At 35.3% G+C, this 20,378-nt stretch overlaps 1 protein-coding gene across 2 annotated transcripts in view; it reads right to left on the reverse strand.

The window, feature by feature from the left end:
• Positions 1-20,378, reverse strand: part of FIG4 (FIG4 phosphoinositide 5-phosphatase) — a 72,687-nt gene that overhangs the window by 17,332 nt on the left and 34,977 nt on the right. For both annotated transcript variants that reach the window (XM_068416936.1, XM_068416926.1), the window contains exons 15-21: positions 19,206-19,372; positions 12,968-13,106; positions 10,032-10,090; positions 9,296-9,443; positions 8,364-8,447; positions 5,346-5,541; positions 1,695-1,777 (exon numbers count right to left, since the gene is read on the reverse strand). In XM_068416936.1, the coding sequence (XP_068273037.1) occupies positions 1,695-1,777; positions 5,346-5,541; positions 8,364-8,447; positions 9,296-9,443; positions 10,032-10,090; positions 12,968-13,106; positions 19,206-19,372 (876 nt within the window). The remainder of the gene's footprint in view (positions 1-1,694; positions 1,778-5,345; positions 5,542-8,363; positions 8,448-9,295; positions 9,444-10,031; positions 10,091-12,967; positions 13,107-19,205; positions 19,373-20,378) is intronic.

Consider the following 20,378-nt stretch of genomic DNA (forward strand, 5'->3'; position numbering starts at 1 on the left):
TTCTGACTAGTTTTCAAAGAAAAAGATTGCAGTTTATGAAAGAATCTCCTCCAGCAGGCAACTAACTTACTTTTCAGTTCAGTTCTAGTTCATCTATAACTGAAACTATTCTAGTTCAGTTTCAGTTTGAGTTAACAAAATTTCAAAAAGCTCAAATAAATTTCTGATTTAAGAAAAAAGAAGAAGATTTGAACCAGTTTCTTTTTGGCTTCAGTGTTATACTGTGATATTGAGGAGAGAATTTGAGAAAAACAGCGTAAGTACACATTTTTTAACAATGGAAACACATAGCCAGCGGTGTATGTGGGGTTATGACAATGCAGAAACAGCATTCCTGACACAATGGAGTCACTGCCTTTCATTGGGGAAGCATACTATTAATTTGCTGATTGATCTTGGGGAGCTGGCAGTTCATGGCTCCTATAGGAGTGGTGACAACTGTCTCATACAGGATAAAGTCCAAGTTATCCTTGAATAAAAGCAGGAGTTTTTGTGTAGTTGGAGCTGGGAAGTGATACCTTGATGCTTGCCCATCAACTCTTACCTCCAACTGCTCTCAGTAAGCCAGCAGCTCCAGGCACCTGAGGAGAGCATGCAGGTGCTGGGCAGCGTGCTGCCTCACATTGGAGCAGTTTACCTCAAAGTGCAGGAACTGAGTGGGAACTTGCTGGGCCACCTAAGGAGCTGTATTCTGTCTTGCACCATGCTGTATCTTACTCATTTCCTGTATGTATGGTTTGAATTCACAAAACCATTTATTAAGAACAAGTGGCAGTATGATGCTGTTCAAAATGCAGTGTGTATGAGCACATTGTTACACACACTACGCTTAGTGCTGTGCATATATATACACACACATGTAAACCCACACACCACATATATTTGCATGTCATTACTTCATGAAACTCTGATAATGGCAAGGGCCAAACTGACTTCTCCCTCTCCTGAAACTTACAGTGCAAATATCTGCCACTTAGATATCCATGCTTCTACAGTGTGAGTTATTCTGACCACTTTTCTCAACTTTTCTCCTTGTAATCTATACCAGATTTAGCAATGGTCTCAAGGTCTCCCTATAAAGTCCACAATTTTTTATTTCAAGCTTAAAAGGCCAAGATGTTTCAAGAAAAAGACTGAATATTATTCAGAAAAACAATTTTTCTTGAACATCAAAAGTCACACAACTATTTACATTTAGGTAAAAGGTAACAGTTAACACATATCTCTACGAATAAGACATTATGTTAAAAAAAGACTTAGCTTTTGTTGGTTTGTACGCATTTTTATAGAAGAGCTATTTCACTTATGACTGATTTGAATTAGCATAATTCAACATTTGAAAAATGCAAAAATCACAGACTACATCACTTAGAACCATGGAACCACTCCTAATATGGAATTTGCTTATGAATTTCTAGGACTATATTAAGTAACAGGCATTTCTATTGAAGCATCTTTCATATTTTATTGAAGTTCCAAATTTTGCATTCAGAGACATCTGCATAAGTTCCACTGAAACCAGAGTTGATGCAGACATGTGAACACAGTTTGATTTTAAAAATATAATAGTATACATATCCAAGTATCTCCAAGATTTGTACTTTTAGGAGTTTAATCAAAGGCAGCACTTTGACAAGCTGTATTTAACTAGCTCCAATTATCTTTTACTGATGACCACTGGAAATTTATCTCACCTAGCGTATATTGTGAGGTCATCTTCTGAAAGAACATCTGAAAGATTGACTCCATACACATCTTTTGTTGATTGCACTACATTCTGGAACATAAGAAGAAAGATTCAGACTGAGGATACAGTAGCAACATCCAAAGGTAAGTTTTCTTTCAAGCACGGGACTGTTTCTAAACCTGAAAATAATTTCAAAAGTGCAGGCAAAAACCAAACAAGTTTCTCACATACATAGTAATCTTAGCTTGTGCATTTTTTTTTTAAATAAAAATAATTTATTAAAAATATTTTTCCTTTGTTCAACAAGCAAAGGAAAGGATTCTTGAAAGATAACATCAGATAAAACATCATATTAGGAGAATAAATTATATTTATAGGACATAAAATGATGTAGGTATTAAATTCTGTTCTGTGTTGAAATTCAATATAGATTAAATCATATGTGTTCAGAACATGCTTTCACATTTCCTGCTGTCAATTCTGAAATAATTACAAACTTCAGGTTGAACAAAACTATTTTTATTTTATACATTACACAATCATGTCAGTCAACTATAATAAGGAGCCAATGCAGGTGCCATACTTCACTAGGTCTAACGATTCAGTGTTAAACCGAAGGGGTTTACTGACAAGACATGCATGACTGTGAGTCAACTACAAAAACAAGATTTCTTTTAGTTCAAAAAGATCCAAAGTCAAAGAAGAACTTCAAAAAGATATGTCCTGACCAGAAGTATAACAGCATTTTACTATTAACTTCTGTGAGATGTGAATAGAAAGGAACTAGCTGTTTGGGTTCACCTCCTGAGAATGATACAATTTCTTTCTATTCTACAATTACTGATGTAAAAGATACCAAAATTCAAAACCCTCACCAAACATCCAATCATTCTGGAATAACAATATTTACTCAAGAATGCACCTAAAAATATAAGCTTACAAATATTAACTCTTTTACACACAAAAATACCCTACACTACTGTTTTTCACCCAGACTTCTACTATTTTTGAACAATACTATAGACAATTGATTTTCAGAAATGAGAAAACAGTAAAGTGCAGACTGACACTGGTTGGAGTGCTAGTAAGCTGTCAGTTTAGCTAACAGAGACATAAAATTGAATATTTGTAAGCTTAGTCTTTTAAGTACATTCTTCATTAAAGTTTTTTAAGCTTCACTTAAGAAAAAAAAAAAATGTATCTGAAACATTTCTGTGGTTTACCAGTTCTAGAAAATGGACGCTTATTTAATCAACTAGATAGATTATCACCTTTTTCCAGTCATAGCTGTTTTGTTCTTGTTACATTATTCAGTTTAGCCGTCAATTTTAAACCCCTCCATTACAGCCCTTTTTTTTTTTTTAGACTTTTTAACTGCATGCACAGACACAACGAATAATTGCCATTGCCAGAAAAATAATTCCAAAACATTTCTTGAAAAGCCTATACCTGATGCTCTGCTTAGCCTAGTAATGTAAAACAACACTTCACAAGCTAGATGAAAATCAGCTGGTGAACATGTTAAAATCTAACGTCTAACAGTCTTCAAGATTACTAATTTATATGATGGTTTCTGAACAGAAAGTTTCCATAAACATCATGCCCTCAAAAATAATGTATCTAAGAGAAGCTTTGTACTTTTGAAGAGAATAAACAAATTTACAACAGCAGGCAGACATTAATGATAACCCAAGATAATTGCTAACGTAGCAATTCACCAAAACTGATTAGGTAATCCTATTTTCAGCACTGCAATTTTAGTAAGCAATGACACAAATTAACAATACAAACTATGACTAAAATTCATAAAAAGGTGCTAATAAAATGGAAAATATTTCTTCAAGTGCATTACTAAAAGAATCAGAATAGCTCACCCAATTGTAAGCCATTAAAATTCAATACTATCTTAAATATTTTTGTGTTTACATGCATTTTTCATATAAGCATCTTAAAAATCTAAAAAAAAGATATCTTAGGTCTGAGTGTTGAAGTGTGTTCAATACACAGATGGAAAAAAAAATGAAGTGAGGTAATTTGTGCAATGGTAAGAATCAAGAATAAAATTTCAGGTTGGATTTCTGTTGTTAAAAAAACCCTCTAGAAACAATCTGACTTGCTGGAAAATAGGAACTCTATTATTCAGGGATAATGGAAAATTTTCTGGTAAAATACCTTACATAAACAGAAATAAATGCACTTGTATTGGCATAACAATCCAAATTGTCCAAAATTAATACCACACAACTTAATATTTTATTGAAAATGCTTCATTAAGGTTAGGAAGAAGATAGTGCTGTGCAGAAGGCTGAAAATCCATTATCTGAAAACACACAACCCTAGGCTAAAGACTGAATGGAAAGAAAATTTGAATTGTAGCCAAAAAAAAAAAAAAAGCAGTTTTATTGTCTGTTGCCTATCAGGCACTACATTTTATACTGACTAAGGTCATAAATACTGAAGTTTCTTCAAAAATGATAACATGTACAAGCACAACACTATAACCATTTAAATTAGCTGTGACTTTAAAAAAAAAACCAAACCAAACCCCCAAAAAAACCCAAAACAACATAAGTACTTTGCAAATTTGTATAATCTCCATTAGCATATCCTTTTGCTAAGGTATTTTCAGTGGTACCCAAAATTAATATCTACACGAAAGAATTTGAAGAAATGTTACATGAATTAATAAAATGGATATTTCCATAATACTTCATACAAATTAATATTTTCATTAAACTAGCACTCAAGGGATTTGAACAGAATTTGAGTTATGCTAGCAAGAAAAAGATTAATAGTCCACAACTGAGAATACACATTCTTTTCATATGACTGTGCATACACTATTTCACTATTATCCTGCCATTATCTTCAACCTTAGTTGTAGTAATAGCATAGGACCAATGTGACAAAATTATCATGCACATTTTTGGAGTTAATTTAATTGCATTTTTTTTTAAATGCCAGACCATATAATTATGAAACAGCAACTTAAAAATCTTCACATAAATCATGCTGAAATTTAGCCAGAGTGAACATTAATTTACAGTTATATCCACCTGAGCAAGTGGCATCATTCCAAAGGAATAGATTTGTAATTGAAAGATGTGGTACTCAGGACCTCAGACCCATACTACATATCTTTCAGGGGGTTTGCTCCACAGATTAGCTCCCGTGGACTAAATGTTGGTTAGGTAGGTAGATTGATCAGGTACATTCCTGGAGAAGCATCTCCCAGTTTAGTTTCATCCAAAAGGAACCCCATTTGCATGCTGCAAGACTACACTGTGATGCGAGCCAGAGCACGGTAAGGGATGTATTGCTCTAAATTAACACACTAACATAGATACATTTTATGGTTAATATTATGGACTACACCTGGCCTGAGTACCTTTCAAACGCCATAGGTTTCCAACGGTATTTTTCATTTTTTGAAAAAGTTATTTTCCGTTGTGTTTCACTGTTACACGAAAAGAATAATAGCAAAGTTTTATAACCAGTTTTGTTAGTATCTACCCAAAGAAAATACCCTGGAGACCCTTTTCACTTAATGTCTTAGTGCTTTACTTCTGACTGTTCTATAACATTTAATGGTTGTTTTAAGGAAATGTGAATTTTAAGTCCATGACTAGCCGTCTTGCCTGCCACAGTAATTTCTTACCTCCGTCATTTTTGTATTATCTCCTGTATCAGTCACCTTTACTGGAGTTGAACGTTGAGAAACAGCACCTTCATCTTCTTTGTCTGTCCCAGAATCATCTTCAGAACTACTTGACACTGCTTCCTCACTTGGGGGTGGTGGAGCACTAGCAGCTGTTTTGCGCTGCAGCACAGTTTCTTCTCTATTACTTTTGTTCCTATTATGAAAGGCAGTGTGTATTTATGAAATCATCAAGATATTAACAAGTATTTAAAATTCCTAATTTTTATTACAATCTTACTGGGGAAAATGAGTTCTATCCTCTGGAACAACTTATTACTCATCTTTTTAATCCCCCAATTGATTTACTTTTCATCAACCTCTTCTTATTCCAGAGCATTTAAAGAAAGCTCACAGGATTACGCCAGCTTTTCTCCACCACTCTTCTCTGACTCTTTACTTAAATCCCTCCCCCAGACTGAATGAATATAAAGGAATAAAAATTCATTGACACATAGCATCTTTGGTTTTGATCTAGGAAAAAGTTTCACTTTCTGTTTAACAACATTATCCACTCCACTTTCTTATTCTTGGGCCCAAAAATGTTAATCATGATGTCCCTTCCTTTTCCATAGCTCTCCCCTCAGTTTAGTTCTTTAATCAGCAACATTTCCTTACGTGGCATGTATTTCTTACTCTAGAAATTCTAGTAAATATAAAGAGGTGCTTTATTTGCAAGAATTGTTCAAGGTACAGCATCTATATTTTTGTAAGCTAACAGTGGGTGTAACCATACAAGCTCTGAAAGGTATACGTTACTTTACCCATCAGAAATTGTACCACCCTTACATCCTCTACATCCCTTCCTACTGGCCATAGAATGGTATGTGCTTGCAGTTTCCTCTCGGACACTGTCACAATCTTTCAGGGACTCTGGACGAAGAGGGACTGGAAGGCAGGTAATGAATACGTTTATAGACAAATCATTTCTGGAAACAGGGAAGCAAAATCTCCTCCTTGCTGAGGTGACTGTCCATACATACACTGACATTGTGTGTGACTTACCCTAAAGGAAGGCCTTAAAGGAAGACAACAGCATGCTAAGAGGCTTTGACAACAGCATGCAGCTTGGTGCAAATGCTATTTTGAGTTCCAGCTCTAGTGTTCTCATCGGCAAAGCCATGGAGTTGACCAGAATCACTTGAGCAATAATGGAGCACACCATGACTGCCACAAAGAGTTTTGCCTTTTGTAGTCAAACTCATATAACAATTTATCTCTTTAGTGAATTAGCTAACTTTATATGCTTTAGGTACACATATAAACAAGTAGGAGAGTCCTCCCAAATGTTCTTGCTCTAAGAGCATACCCCACCCCTAAGGACATTAATATAGCAGAATTCTTGCAGATGGAACAAATGCCTTGGGGGGAAAAACAACACAGGTAAGTTTAATTTCTGACTCAGCAGAAACTGACATCTCCTTAGACTGAAATTTACAGCAAGTTATGAAGACATCCTACATTCTTTTTAGAGAAAATTAAGGTTATCATCCCTACTTTTCTAAATGAGGTGAAGGTCACAAGAAAAGCAGTCCTTTCTGAAAGCTGAAGAATGGAGCAAGTAGCCAAACACTGATAAGAGTGATATCCCCACTCCCAACACATACTCAGAAGGTGGCCAAGATCTAATTGTCCTAGGGGTCCAGAACATTTACAGATGAAAACAGATCACCAAATCCTCCAGAAATGTCATAGTAGATCAAAAGATGATGACAAATGTGCAAGGCAAAGATACGACTTCTACCAAGAGCTAAATATGGGTAAGGTGGAAGACTGAAGCCACCTTTTACCCCACTACACAGTCAATGCATGGGAAGCCTTATAAGCAATACCCAGGGAGTCCTGGAATGTGGCTTTGATCCAGCTGATTCTCTATCTCATAACAATCCCTAAAAGTCACAGTGGAGAGCTTGAAGCAAAGCGCCTGGGAAAAATGTATAATGATCAAGGATTTAATGGAATATCTGGGCAGAAGTTAGTCCAAAATCTGACATTATACCAAAGTGAAGACTAAAGCTTATCCTGAAAAGTACCCATAAACTCACAATTCTTAGCAGAAGTAAACTGTATCACTGCTGAACAGTCTTTCTGCTTATTCCCATGGAACATCAGTAGCATGAAATCAGGTTCTACTAGTGATAAGCATAGTCTGCTCTCAACACTTATTGACAGTGAGTCCCTCAGTGTCAAGGCACAACGGATGTCATTTATGAGACAGTCAAATTTTGTAGCTTTCAACAGAACGGCAAGTTTTCAGAAGAACTTACAACGTTGTGACAGCACAGGTTTAGTCATTACTGACAAAAGGTTTCCTTAATACGAAGTATTGAAGAGAGAATGCAGTAGTTCAGGAAGAGTCCCCACAGCCCATGTGTGATACAGCAGATCAAACACAACAGTGGAATTAATAAAGTAATAAAGCAAGTCCAGGATGCAAAAGCAGCTAAACGAAACATTCATTTGTTCCAATAACTGTTGCTGAATTGTTTTATACAATGTTATGTATAAATATTTTTTAATCAAAAACTACACTGAAATCGGCACTTATTGCTGTTTCAGGATATATTCTATTTATTCAAAATTTATTCATTTTTTTTAAAAAATGACAACAATAATATATGTGTTTCTGTCATCTCCAATAGAGAATACAGTTGCCTCTAGTACGAAGAGATTATAAAATTTTAACAACCTCTGTATCTTTATTTTAGATAAAATTTTCTTGTGGGTTTCACTTCGAGAAGTAGAAGAAAACAGAAAAGATTAAACAAGTCTGAATAAGGAATTCCCAGTGTCAAATAACAATCACAAATTAGATATGATTTTCAAAGTGTACAATTCTACAGTATAACACCAATGATTTTTTTAATTTCCTACACAACAGAGAATATGCTACACAAACACACACACACAGAGTTTATACATTTGCATTACAATTTCACTATTATTAAACCAGAACAAAATTTCATATTTCAGACTTACCCCAACACTGATTTTCCAGTTTCATCAGGTTTACGAACAGTAAATGGACTTGGATCAATCCCCACATTCTTAGGCATAAAATCTCTGGTGAAACAGAAAGGAATAACTGTTCATGAGCAAAGTTCAACACATAAAGTTTTTAAATTTTCTGGAAGAATCACCTCTAACATCTACCTTTGAATTTAAAAAAAAATCATTATAAAAAGAAATATCAAGCTCTAACCATCATTATAAGTTAAAGTAATGTAAATACAAACCCTCTACGTATTTAAAAAGCTTTCAATTGCATTATTTAGTCCCATAAATCAGCTGCAAACATTACCACTTGCCAAGCAGGCTAGAGCAATGTGCTCCATTCCTGTGCTGAAGAGGCCCTGTAACTCAGCTACATTGTCTTCAAAATGCTGCCAAAACTCAAATTGGGTCAAAAAGCTGCATCAAACATAATCTGCCTGTAAGTCTTTAGGTAAAGCATGATTAAGATTATGCTTAGATATCCAGCCGATTGCTGCCAACAAAAAAATTATCTGGCCAGCTGTGAGAACTGAAGAAAACAACTGTAAAATGAAAGAAGAACAATTAGAAAACAATTGCTTTGAAGGTAGCCTCTGTGATCTAGTGAGTCCACGGAGAAATGCCCATTTCTCAGCATTCAAGTGCCCAAACATTTGGCAACCTATAACGCAAAATAATTGGAAATTCAATTGCTGTCTTAACAGATTTTTTGAGAGTAGCATTTCCATTTCACTATTGAGATTTAGTTTCTAGAAGTTTGCTAAATTTGAAGCTTAAAAAAAAACCAAACAAAACACAAACACCCCCCAAAACCTATCGTGTTACACAGATTTAACCAAATAAATCAAATGTACATTTAATTCACACCAAATCAAGTTCCAGTTAAGGATTTATAGTCCCAAAACATCCCAATATACCTTGTAGAATTGGTCATTGCCAAGCAGAAGGTCTCATCAAAACTGCTCAACTCATATGGCCGAAAAAACTCATTATGGATATCAATTTCCTCTTCATACTTGTGGAATTTCTTCACTGTCAACTTGTGTCTGTTTTCAGCACATGTCACTTGGGAAAAGAAAAAAGCAATCTTTTTACTAACAGTTACTGACTCTGAAGAAATCTAAACAAACACTACCTGCTTACCTAGCCACCCTACCAGGCAATTTTCTACAGCCATATCATCTCTAAGACAAGAAAATATGATACGAAGAAGATGCACAACATATCTTTAATAAATATGCATTATCAACCACCACAATTTGATTTCCCTTCCTGACAGCAATAAATAAAACATGCTCCACAGTATACCAGAGAAATAAGACACACTACTTATACCCTGTCATCTACAACAGGAATGTAACCACCAGCATAGACTATAAGTATATGTTAATAGGCAAGGAAAAAAAAAAAGAATGAAGTGTGCTCTGGCACATAAAGATATGGAGGTCAAGTTTTAGCCAATTAGGTCCCTCTTGCATACTGCAGTTGAAAAATCATAGCTCATTGGGGTGATGGGGGGGAAGTATTTCTTCATAATAATTATGGAAATGTTATTTTTTTCAGATTTGGGATCTAAAACAGTTAAAAAGCATTTGTGACTAAAACTTCTTTTTCAAGATACTCTGTAGGGCAAGGAGCAAATATAGTTCCTACCTTCATCAAAAGGAAGAGGTAAATGCTTTAGCACACCTGTGGTCCACCAGTAAGTATAGCTGTACAGGAAAAACAGACACGCAATTGATACAGAAGATTTGATCTTGCATCCAGTCTAAACATTTACACATAACAGTTACCCAACCATACAGTGTCACTTTAGTAAACATTTCTTTATAATTCAAGTGTGGAAGAAAGTAAAAAATTATCCTTGCATGTAGGATTTCAAGAGGCCCCTACCCTACTGCTTTGCTTTCAGACCATGAAATTTAAACACATGAAGCTCAATACAGGTATGGAGGAAGGAGTGGTTTTGTTCCATTAAACAAAATACATTTCAGATGCCTATCTCTACAATACTGAAAATTAAGGTCTTAGTACATATAAAAGGTATTTATGTATTTCTCTTTTTCTGGTCTTAAAAAAAACCAAAACAAACAAAAAACCACCCACCACTTGTTATTCGGATCCTAAAATTTAGGAAAAGGATATGAAGAAATGAAGGTCAACGATAATAAAATCGGAAGATTTTATTGCACTGTCAAAGCAGCTGACTTCTACACATAGAAATACATTTTGATGAGACAGCTGTCCTAAGTCTGAGAACTGTATGTTGGCATAGCTAACAGCAAAAACCAGACCCTGATGGAAGCTTATTCAGGATTTCTGAAAAACAACACAGGAAGTCAAGCAACATTCATAAAATACAGCATATTTTATCTTTCATTCATGTTTACATATTTTTCTCTTCCCAAATATACTTTAATTTCTTCTCTAAATTATTCTGATAATTCCTTCTATTTCGTTACTTGGGATGAAAAGAGATTTCATTGTTTTTTATTTCAAATATGTGTGTATTCACAACACTGTAAGGGCTGTAATCAGAGTATTAATGTGCTTATTTCCTACTCATGTCAATGTAGCCATCCCGAGCAGAAACAATGTGTGTATTCCCATGCCCAGAGATAGACTTGTTAGTGGGACTTAGCAAACAGTACGGAACAGGCAGGGCAACACACTTCAATTTCAAGAACTGTGTGTGTTCTAGACAGAAAGGAATGAGTTATGCCTGATGGTCACATCTCTTCTTGAAGTACTGCATCAGGCCATGGTAGCAAGCCATTTTCTCCAGTGCCTTCAGAAACTATGCAGACATACCCAGTTTTGCTGCTTGCGCAAATGATAAGTAACGTGGCAACAGAAAGTCTCCATTTCCATATTCACTGTCCTTTCATGTGAACCACAAATTATATAAAAGTATATATGAAATTCATTATGAAATCTCTTCTTTTGGATGGAGAGGCAAATACAATATAGGAAAAGCACAGATAGTCAAAAGTTAAGTTTCAATGACGGGAAACATCATCTTCCTTCTCTTCCTATATCCTTGATTTCATTATGAGTTTTCATCACTTCCTTTGCTGCTATGCCCAAGGAACCCAACAGAGGCACTGTACAGAGAGGCAGGAAGAAGTTATACGAAGAACTTGTCCAATAGTTTGACAGAAACAAAAAATTACTTGGAAGAGTTTTTTTCACCTAACTGCTTATTACATGTAGGCATCATTTTGTTCACATGAGAAAACATCTTGGTTGTATATTGTAAGTGCTCAGAAGACACCTTTCTAGCGGAAAGGTGTCCCTGCCTGTGGCAGGGGGGTTGGAACTAGATGATCTTTAAGGTCCCGTCCAACCCGAACCATTCTATGGTTCGATGATTCTATGAAGAAATTCTGGCCAGAATGAAAGGTAAAACTAACAAGTAAATGAAGAAAACCAACAATTTTTTTAAATGTTCCACCTCATTTGAGAACAGTATCTGTGACAAATAAGAGACAGTTGTTTAACAGGGTAATAGATGAAAGGGAGACAAGACATTCGTATATTTGTGATGTATCAGCTGAATTAATTTTTGACATACAATAATGTTCGGAATCAGCAGGCAATAAAATCAATGTTGCATGTTTCATGTGTGCCTGAAATAGCACTTGGTTGTACAGCTGATACGAGCTAGCATCAAGAGAAGCTTCAGGAGACAATACAAAAGGATTGAAATTTAGAAACAGTCATATCACATGCCAGCTGCCACGACGGGTTAATGGAATAAGCAGCCAACAGGGACTGAACACTGTTTAAACACTTGTAATTTTCCCCAGATAAAAAACTAAATGCAGATACTCAGATCTACCATTTGTGATACAGAGCTTTAAGACTCACAGAATGAACAAAGATACAAACAGCAGAATTCCTAGAAGAGATTGTTTAGTTAACAAGTCATGGAAAATTTTTTTTCTTTTTTTTTTTTTTTTTTTACACACCATATTTACAATCGTTAACAAAATCATTCCACATTGTGAAGCACTCTAAAATTACTTTAAATTTTTTATGCTTTAGCTCTATTATTTCTGTATATTACTGTGCAACTACAATAGAATGAAAGGGAAGAAAAAATAGTCTTCAAAATAGGCTAGACATGGCTGAAAGAAGGTAGAAAATCATGGGCTTCTTGGTATGTACAGCTGCAGACTACATGCATTACACAAAAAAAACAAATGTTATCCTCATCACCTAATCTCAAATACAACACTGACTTAATAGATCTGACTATCAAAAATACACGTGTATACTGCTTAATGAGAGAGTGGTAACTGTACTTCAGTAAAATAGTGAAGCATTTCACACTGCAAGATAGAATTTCATATGAAATGAAACATCTTTTTTCAGTACAACAGGAAAATAACATGCTAAAGCAAATCCTTCAAAACACCAACGTAAAACATTTTTGGTAATCTCTTGAAGGTTATTTAAGTTATTGTAAAGCCTTAAAAAAAAGTAAGCAAGTTTTTAACAGACTGACCAAATTATTTGGTTAACAGCATGTATTTTTAAAAATTTATTAGGGCAATACCAAACAAAAAAACAGAACAGCAAAATACCTTCGCCTGGTCTGTGACAGACTGAGGGTGTTCTTGTGATGCAAATAAAAATCAGTGGGAAGTTCCCAGAGATGAGGTTTTCCTTCTGTAGGCTTGAATACTCCCAGAAAGAGATTGATAGAATCTTGCCTGTCTGCATCTGTTAGACAAGAGGGACATTTAATGCCAGGAACATTGCAGAGCTCAAGCCCGTTCAGACATTTGCTTATTTATGTTTGCTCTTCACAGATAGAGTGTGTATGTCCTACAACTTCTACAGGGGCCTCTGGGCTTCAACCACCATAATGAAACTTCATTTAGACCTGACCTTCTGCCACACTGCAGTGCACATGGGGCTGGTATCAGTGCTGCCTCTTTCCTTGGCTTCTCTCACCGAGGAGCTGAGGCAGAAGCTCTGCTTAGAGGCTTTGCAGAAGTTAGGATCTCATGCTGCAGCTCTGTCTCCCACTTCTGCATACATGTGTATGCATGAAGCATGTGCATGTATTCATGCATGTGCCAGGGAATCTGACACATCATGAAGAATGAAGAAAGATTTAATGAAACTGAACAGTATCCATACAATACACACATTTCCCACATCACACACATTATGAATTCTTTGTGTTTTTCTAGCCAAAATGTAGTCAGTAAAATGATTAAACTTCATAAATAGCTTTCAATAATTTGGACTTTTTTTCTTGTTGGCTTAAATCATCAATTTCTTTTGCCACATCCTAAGCTTCACCAAACCAAATAAGGCAAGTGCAAAAATCCAGTAGTTACATACCACTGTAGATGAAGCATGACAAGAAACATTGCTGTTCACTTGCATCTTTAAAATCTCTCTTGCTACCTAGCTGCAAATAGGATGAGTTACAACAAATAGGAAGAAAAGCTGGAGTCAGATGAGGGCTTGAGGATGGTGAATGGTGATAAAGACAGCTTTGCAAGCAGAGTCGTAGGGGCAGAGGAAGGCTTATATGCAAACAATCTTCAGATATGGGGGAATATGTGGAGAGTTGAGCTCTATTTGTGCCCTGAGGAATTAGCATGTGGAAAGCTCGCATCTCCACTCTTGTTTGCACTTCAGTTATCATCAGACAAAGAATAGTTCAGACTGGTTCAATAAATAGTGTTACTCCTTCAGCCCTCTCCACATTTCAAAAAGAGTATTATGAGAGTTGAGTGTCCCTTTAGCAACACACTGCATCAAAAAGACAAACTTAAGTCTCAGTATACCAGAAAGCAGGTAAAAAAAACCAAACCAGAATCCACAAAGTGGTGGTATGACAGCAAGGACAAAGTTGGTTTCCAGCTACCACCAAAATTTCAGGCAATACCTCCCCTTCCCCCAGAATTCAAACACCTCTTCCCTCTGTGCAACACGTAATATTTTTTACAGGGAATTAAGACACACAAGCAGCTAACAAATGAAGTGCTATGTAGAAATTTGGTGACAACAGGATTATAGAAAAGTACAGTACTTTACAGAAGTGTGCATATGTGGAGGTCAACATTTGGAAGTGGGATCTTCTGTATAAACAGTCACATGGCGTAACAGGCCAAGGCATCAGGAAAAGGGAAAGAAAGGGGAAACCTCTTGATGTTGCTTGGCTCCCCTTCCCCACTAAGAGGGCCTTTCAATCTGGAATCTGGCTTTTTTCTTCCTTTTCTATCCACTCATACTCCCTCCAGATACTTTTACTGTCCCTTCAGAGCACTCTTCCAAAAAGATACTTATTTTGCCTTCTTTCTTGCTCATCACCTTCCCAATTTTCTTAAGAGGATCAACTTACAAACACTAACTCTTCTACACAGTAATACTCAAAAGCACATGTAGGCCCTTATGGTTTGCAGGCCATATTGTTTCTGCAAAAAAATTGCAAAACAGTTTAACCAAGACATAAGGATAGAATGAGGAAGGCCACGAACAGTGCAAGAAAGCTATGCAAAACTCAGTAAAAAGGTCTGAAGAAAAATAAACAAAAAACCCCTTGTTGAAGACACTGAAAATTGAAAAGAAAGGAACAGTCACAAGCAATAGCAGGTATTTTCTTCCTGATAAGTTATTTAGTCAGTGGTTTAAAGAAAGTGCTGAACAAAACCCAAGAAAGCTCTCAAAGTATAGAAACTGGAGGAGCCCTAAAGACAAAATTAATTAACATGAGCAAATAGATTAAAATTGGTGGTAATCTGTGAAAGCTAAAGGCAGAGATGAGCTTCCTTTGTTCATTTACCATTGTTTCACCTGCCAGGAACAGAAGGTATACTGAAACTGTTAACTAAATAATTGTAAAACAATTAGAGGAAAAGATAATTCAGTTAACAAACTATGTCCCTAGCTATATGACAGATGCTAAAATGAAATAAAACTAAATGAAATTTGTTCTGTGAAAAACAGCTTGAATTTAAACTCATACCAGCTGAATTAACCAATTCATTGTCTGAAATGGTCTACAGCAGCAGTTCATTAAAGCATTCTCACCTTTCTTCCATAGCAAAAAAAATTACTGCTGTTAAATGTTAAATTGCAAAAGGACTCAAACTCTCTTTTGCATTTACTGTTTCAGTTGTGCAGTTGTGTTTTAAACTTAACAGAAATACAGGACATTTATCAGAAAATGTCTTTCTACTGTCTTACTTCTCAACTTGTAATTTAAAAGTAGGTAAAAAACCATAACATTAAAGATTCTTTATGCATAAGTCTTCAAGCAGGCACAAACATATGCAAGTGACTGGGGAAGCAGACAGTTAACTTGAAAGGTGACAATCCTCCCCCCTGCCTTACTTTAAGGGTTGAACAATTTTATGACTTAATTTTGAACAAAAATAATGAAAGCTTTTGTCTTTCTTTGAAACACTGGCCAGAAAAAACAGGATATTGACCTTCTCAGATCAATTTTCTTACGTAGATAGAAAAATCTCTTTTCAAAAAGAAATAAGAATGTGTCAATGCACTGTGGAGCACAGACAAAAGAGCAAACAGGTTTTCTCGCTTCACTGTTAGCAGTGAATGTTATAATTCTGTACAAGCAAGTGGAAAGACTGTACTGATTTTTCAAAAGATACTGCAAAGTACGTGTATACTAGCACATTTTTAAGACCATTTGAGAAAACAGGGACTGAAGGGGCCATTTAATTGAATTAGCCTAAAATAATCTACTGCTCTCAATCTGAGTTTGCAACTGCACTACATGACAAATTACTAAATCATGAGATTCAACACAATTGGGACTATAACGTCCCACGACTAAAAGGTTAGAGTAATTAAGTTTACTTTCATACAACACTAAAAGGTAGTTTACTATGTCCAGTCCTGTTTGTGGATAAATAGATTATTCCAGATTCCAGAAGCTTATTATGCATGTTGCAACTCTAGCACTGAAGTCTGCAACGTCACATTACTTTCTAAGAGGCATAAACGCTGGAAGAATATTATTTGGAATACTATTTCCTAATTTTTCTGGCGATCACAAATGAAAGAAAAATGTTAGAATTCAACTAATCAGAATGCCTGCCAGAGAGGGGGTTGAAGGAACACCTAATTCTTAGCTGGATGATGTTTTTTTTCTGGTACAACTCACTTGCTTATAACCAGGGCACTTCAAACAGTTGAATTCTCAGACTACACTGCACCCTCTAGTTTTTTCAAATGCTAGAATTAAAAACGTGCATGCAAAAAAAGTTAGAATTTTTTCCTAAACCTGGAAGATTTTTTCAAGTTACTGAAAAAATCAATTGTCCCATATTTTTATGAGGAAAACTTGGTTTTCTTCTAAGCATCTGTCACTAACTTGATCCTGAGAACATTTTTTAAATTCTTCACTCTTCTATTATACAGGCAACATATTACAAATTTATAGGTACAGAAAATATATAGAAAAGCTAAGCCACATATCATGAACTAGGGTGAAACTGCATTCAAAGTTATCTTTCTTACAAGTCCAAGTCTTATCTACTGGATCAGTATCTCCAGGCAAGTCACTTAATCAATACATGTCTTACTTTTTCTCATCTGTACAATTCAATTAGTAATGATTATCCTAAGAGCTTTGAGGTCAACAGATGAAACCATTTTCTTAAAAGTGTAAATTATTTTTAGAGTCGTGTATTTTTCATGATAGACAAACAGAACAAGTGTGGCTAAGTGATTTATTTAGGAGGCACTGTTAGCAGGCCACTTGCAATCTTGTTCTGAATCTGATATACAGTATGACTTCAAGCAAATCATTAAAATTTTCTGTCTGTTTATTACTGGTACATAAAATTCATAAGCATTAAAAAAAAGTTTCTCAGATTAGAAACACGACGAAATGCTGGATCATGAACTGGCTAGCCCCCAGATTTCTATTTGTATTTTAAAGGATATATGATGGATAGTAACAATAGTAATTGCAGTATAGCAAATCAGAATCTTGTTCTAAAAACGCTTCCTTCATCTCTGTTTTTTGAGAAAACTTCAAGAATAAAATGATCTCTCTCAATGTGTCACATTAACAGGCTTGCAGATGTCACCTGAATAGGCAGCATTGGACAGTGAACCTTTAGATTTCAGTGAAATGAATCTTTTAACATTTCATACTAAAAATGCAGTAAATACAACATTGAATGCTATATTTCAGCAATGCCATCTTCAAACACATGGAATGCATAAAGCTTCAAAAATATTTGGCTCAAATAGGATCAAATACCAAAACCACAAGTAAATTGGGGAAATTGTGCAGCACCTTTTTGAAAGATTCATTTATCCAGTTGACTTCAGTAAATACTAACATCTGTTTGTGTCCTCAGCTACAAGTTCGCCCAGGTGACAAGATGGACTTTTTCATTCAGTATTCTTTTCGTAACATCTTTTTTTCAGAACAAATTATTTTACTACTAAAATGCATGCATATCTTGACTATTCTTGTAAGTAGACCACATCTCCAAATGTGGACCTAGAACTTTGCTCAAGCTTCCATCTAACCATTTAAGTGGCTGGCATAAAAGTGAACCGCTTCAGAGATTCGTTCCATCTTGTACTTATCCATACAGGTGATACTGCAAGCGTGCTTCCTTTTGCTCATAAGAATTGATGAAGCTATACCTTATTGCCACTGCAAACAATAAGAGACCATATAACTGAAATAAACAAGCTCTCCATTTCTCATTTAATTTGGGAAATATGATACACAAATTACATAAATTACATTCAGCAACAGTATTTTCAATGCTGTACTCTCACACTTGTTACATACACAGAATTGTCACTAACAAAAGCAGTAACTTCAGCCAAAGAAACAAGAGATTACTGAAGTATTTCTAGCCAGTGTCCAACTCACTGTTTTAAAATTCACATAGTTTCTAAATAATTGCAATCTACTTGAAAAACACTGCATCTTCCTTCTCTGGCTATGCAGCTTTTAACAGAGGACTGACACAATATTTAGAACATAGTAGCACTCAATGTTTGTCATCCTGACGTGTCTTAGACTGTTCTTTGATCATTCTTTTAGATCTTTCTCATGGCTTCTAAAAACACTAAGCATTTTTTCAGTTATTTTGCATAAGGTATGGCTCAGCATTTTTCAACGAGATTTTTTCTTAGCAACGCTGTCCAGAACAAAGCAGAACAGTATCAGTGACCGATATGAGCTAGTAAAGGAGTAAGCTAATATTTTACAACTTACTTTATCTTAAAAAAAAAGCTTATTTCCTTGGTATGTCTAGCTTTTTAAATTTAATTTTGTCTTTTCTACCACAGATTCAACAGTTAGTAGCTTCTATTCATGCAAGACAATCACATGCATCAGAGCTTGCTTTTTGTTTGAAGTCCCCAGGAACATCACAAGAAATACTCCACTTGAAGCCTTCTGCTTGTAGTTAGATTTAGATTTGCCAGTCTCCTTATATTTGTTGAAGCCATTCTGTCCATCATTTTAACAGCTCCATAACAGCTACCTGCTTCTCTATTGATATACAAATGTCACAGGCAGTTTCAGTGCTACCTGTGTATATTTTCTAAATACTTCTTACCTCAGTTCACTAACTTATCAAATAAGGCTCCATGATACAACATGCATTTGCATAGCATATGAGATAAAGACTTCATCAAATCAGAATACTCATTTGATATCCATCAGATTTTACTGAGTTATTTGGAAATTACAGTATAAAGGATCTCCGTCATAAAATCATAGTACTGATTATTGAAACATCACAAGTAAGATGTTTTTTAAATAACGGCTTAAAAGAAAGCACTTAAAACTAAATTTACCTGAGAAAGCATTACTATAGTATCTTGAGAGTGTTTGCATAATGTCTTTGGAATGCTGAGTCCATGGAGCTATCTTTCTGTAGGTTTTTACTCTGTGGACAAGCTGAGAACCTCCATATTGCAGAGAAAGTGTGTCTCCATGATCTTCATACAATTCTTCAAATAATCTGAAGGAAAAGTAAAATGTGACATCTATCAAACTGCTGAAAAGAGGTTTTAAGAGAAAAAATGATGAAGTATTATAATAACAAAGTCTTTCTTGTTTAGCAAGCAATATATTTTCTTCTCCTAAGTACTTCTGCCAGTTTACAAAAACAACATGCTATTAACTTATAAACATTAAAATTTAAAGCTATATCTCTATTCTTTAGTCAGATAAATATGTGAACACTTTATTCAGATATAATAATTACTCAGAAGGATTAGACTAAGATTTTCACTAATTAAAATATATCAGAATGCATTCACACTACAGCATACGCACTTCTGTAGATTCAGAGAGAAGATTAACATGTCCTACTAGCCCTCAGGGAGAATACAAACCATATACCTTTATGAAGTAAGGTATTTTAATTACACTAAATTGGACAGAACATGCCAATATCTCAAGGTTATGTTTTCCGCCAAGTCCACTGGGAATGAAGTTAACACAGCTTTCAAAAAATCTCCCTAGTTATGATAATGATGGCTCAAAGGTACAAAGAGAATAAACATGATTTGTAAGAAATGTGAAGGGCAGTCAGATACCATTTGCTGGGGCTAGAAAAACATGATGTAAGAAGGTAGAAAGAGTCAGCTGCTAAGATGAACAAGGATAGCTGGCTAAAAGCAATGCAGTCCTCTAGCATCAAGTAGTTGACAGTAGACTCCAAAATGAGAGCAGTCCAAATAACAAAAATTATCAAGAAGCACCCCATAAATAACAAAAAAAAGACAACAGTCTCAGAAAACAAGGCTAACCTAAGGAGATGATATCCAGTCTAAAGGATAACAGACTGAAAAGTGCTTCTCAGAAATGGAGACTATGGCCTTGCTTGAGCAAGACAATGACAAGGTTGACATCTTGCTACAAGATGCTGAAAGTGTAGTTAAGAGGCAAAAAAACAAAATAAAACAAAAAAAACACCCAACCACCAAACCTGTGGAAATGTATTTCACATCAGTATATCAAGA

This window comes from Nyctibius grandis, chromosome 1, assembly GCF_013368605.1.
Source record: "Nyctibius grandis isolate bNycGra1 chromosome 1, bNycGra1.pri, whole genome shotgun sequence".
Lineage (NCBI taxonomy): Eukaryota > Metazoa > Chordata > Aves > Nyctibiiformes > Nyctibiidae > Nyctibius > Nyctibius grandis.